At 44.8% G+C, this 2000-nt stretch overlaps 1 protein-coding gene across 2 annotated transcripts; it reads right to left on the bottom strand.

The window, feature by feature from the left end:
- Positions 1 to 6: 6 nt before the first annotated feature.
- Positions 7 to 1994, bottom strand: LOC126387117 (sodium channel protein type 4 subunit alpha B-like). 2 transcript variants are annotated; one of them, XM_050039671.1, is made up of 3 exons: positions 1278 to 1994; positions 1054 to 1189; positions 7 to 566 (listed from the first exon to the last, which is right to left on the bottom strand). In XM_050039671.1, the coding sequence occupies exons 1-3, from the start codon at positions 1302 to 1304 to the stop codon at positions 367 to 369; spliced, it is 363 nt and encodes a 120-aa protein (XP_049895628.1). In that variant the 5' UTR covers positions 1305 to 1994; the 3' UTR covers positions 7 to 366. The 2 variants fall into 2 exon arrangements, with proteins under 2 accessions (XP_049895628.1, XP_049895627.1); XM_050039670.1 differs by having other exon boundaries at positions 7 to 573; positions 1058 to 1189.
- Between the last annotated feature and the right edge of the window lie 6 nt (positions 1995 to 2000).

Raw genomic sequence — 2000 nt, 5'->3', positions numbered from 1 at the left:
GTTGATGACACACCTGGGGGGCATTCCAGAAAGCGGGTTTAGTGAAAACTCTGAGTATTTTAACCCTGAAATGAGGGAAACTCTGGGTTTTCAGTTCCAGAAAGAGAGGTAAGTCAAATTCTGAGTCAATCACCATGGCAACTGACACTGTGAACCTAACCTGCTCACTGGCAGGTTTTCTATAAGAAACCCTGATTTCATCCTGTCTCCTCCCTACTGCCGACCCTGAAGCAAGCTGTCAGACAGACATGGGCTGTCCGTATGTAGGAAATCCCATCGATATCGAGGCAGAATTAATTCGCAATGCTTTACGCCGGAAGAGGATTTTGAGTTTGTTGAACCTCCTACCTGGGATACCCCTCTGGATCAGGTGGTTACAGATACCTGGTTTCTGCTGACATGGTAACAGGACTGCTGGCTGAATGTGAACTCTACTGTGGACGCAGAGCGACAGGAAGGACGTGAACCCACCTGAGGTCTTGGAACAGCTCTCGGAGGGGTCCGCAGACGTTTCTTCACAGCCATCCACTCTTTATGCTGCTCCTCTGTGATGAAAATATGTTTACCTGCAGAGTAAAGATGGAAAAAAAGACAAGTGAACACCAAGTAAAGACACAAAATAAACACCAAGTGTCTCTCAGTCTGTGTGTGTGTGTGTGTGTCTGTCTGTGTGTCTGTCTGTCTGTGTGTCTCTCTGTGTGTGTCTGTCTGTCTGTCTGTCTGTCTGTCTGTCTCACTGTGTGTCTCTCAGTCTGTCTCTCTGTGTCTGTCTGTCTGTCTGTCTGTGTGTCTGTCTGTCTCTCAGCCTGTCTGTCTGTCTGTCTATCTGTCTTTCAGCCTGTTTCTCTGTCTGTTTGTCTCTGTCTGTCCATTTTCAGCCTGTCTGTCTGTCTCTGAGCCTGTCTGTGTGTCAGTGAGTGTAAAGACCTATCTTGTTTCTCTGCAGGTTGTCCAGGATGGCTCTGATGAAGAAGTTTAAGGTGAAGAAAGAACTGATGATGATGAAAAAGATGAAGAACNTGAGCCTGTCTGTGTGTCAGTGAGTGTAAAGACCTATCTTGTTTCTCTGCAGGTTGTCCAGGATGGCTCTGATGAAGAAGTTTAAGGTGAAGAAAGAACTGATGATGATGAAACAGATGAAGAACATGTACATGTACGGCGAATTCTCATAGACCGGCTGAGATTCCACCTACAGACACACACACACACACACACAGACCAGTATCAGTCCCAGTATCAGTGATGGGACGAGTAAAGCTGACAGTTGGTGTACCAACCCATCTGGAGTCCACAGCCGCGTACATGACATCATACAAGTCTGATGACAGCCCCTGACAGAGAAACGACACAGAACTTCATGGTAAAAACACTGAATTTAAGTTTGTCAGCTCACATGGACTGTTATCAGGCTAAACTCAGATTTAAACTGGTTTCATGCCAAACATCAAGTACGAAGTTTTAAACTGAGAGATCATCTCTGAGAGGAGAAATTTCAAACTTTAACTGAGCTACTCATGACGCTTTTTATGGGAACTTTTGCCTGTATGGCCTGGCAATGGGTTTAAACTGTGAAAACACAAAATCAGCCTTTGACTTACCTGTCCCTGTCACACCACTACTAACAGAGGAAAATAAAATGTTTTTCTCATCCCCACTTCTCCCAAAATAACTTCAATCTCAGCTTTGGACAAGTTTTTCTCCCCCTCTCTTTCTCTTTCTTTGTTTGCTCCATGTTCTCAGGTCAACAGGATGCACCTGACCATAGTAGTTATCACCTCCATATATGGTGGTCACTGGCTATTCATGGGCCATTACTGACATGCGGGAGCGTGCTGTCAGTTAACGTTTGGCATTCAAGAGTGAACATACACACGTGTCCTCGATGAAATCCGAATTTTCTGCAGCGTTCATGAGTCCACAGTAGGTTCTTAGTACCAAGGATTTTTATGTGCAAATCTATTCACAAGTTTAACATTTCTTGAATGAGACCCAAAGAGTTT

The sequence above is a fragment of the Epinephelus moara genome, unplaced genomic scaffold (assembly GCF_006386435.1).
Source record: "Epinephelus moara isolate mb unplaced genomic scaffold, YSFRI_EMoa_1.0 scaffold2210, whole genome shotgun sequence".
In the NCBI taxonomy this organism is placed as follows: Eukaryota; Metazoa; Chordata; class Actinopteri; order Perciformes; family Serranidae; genus Epinephelus; species Epinephelus moara.
The sequence above is the reverse complement of the archived record's forward strand: the minus strand, read 5'-3'. Positions and strand labels throughout refer to the sequence as shown.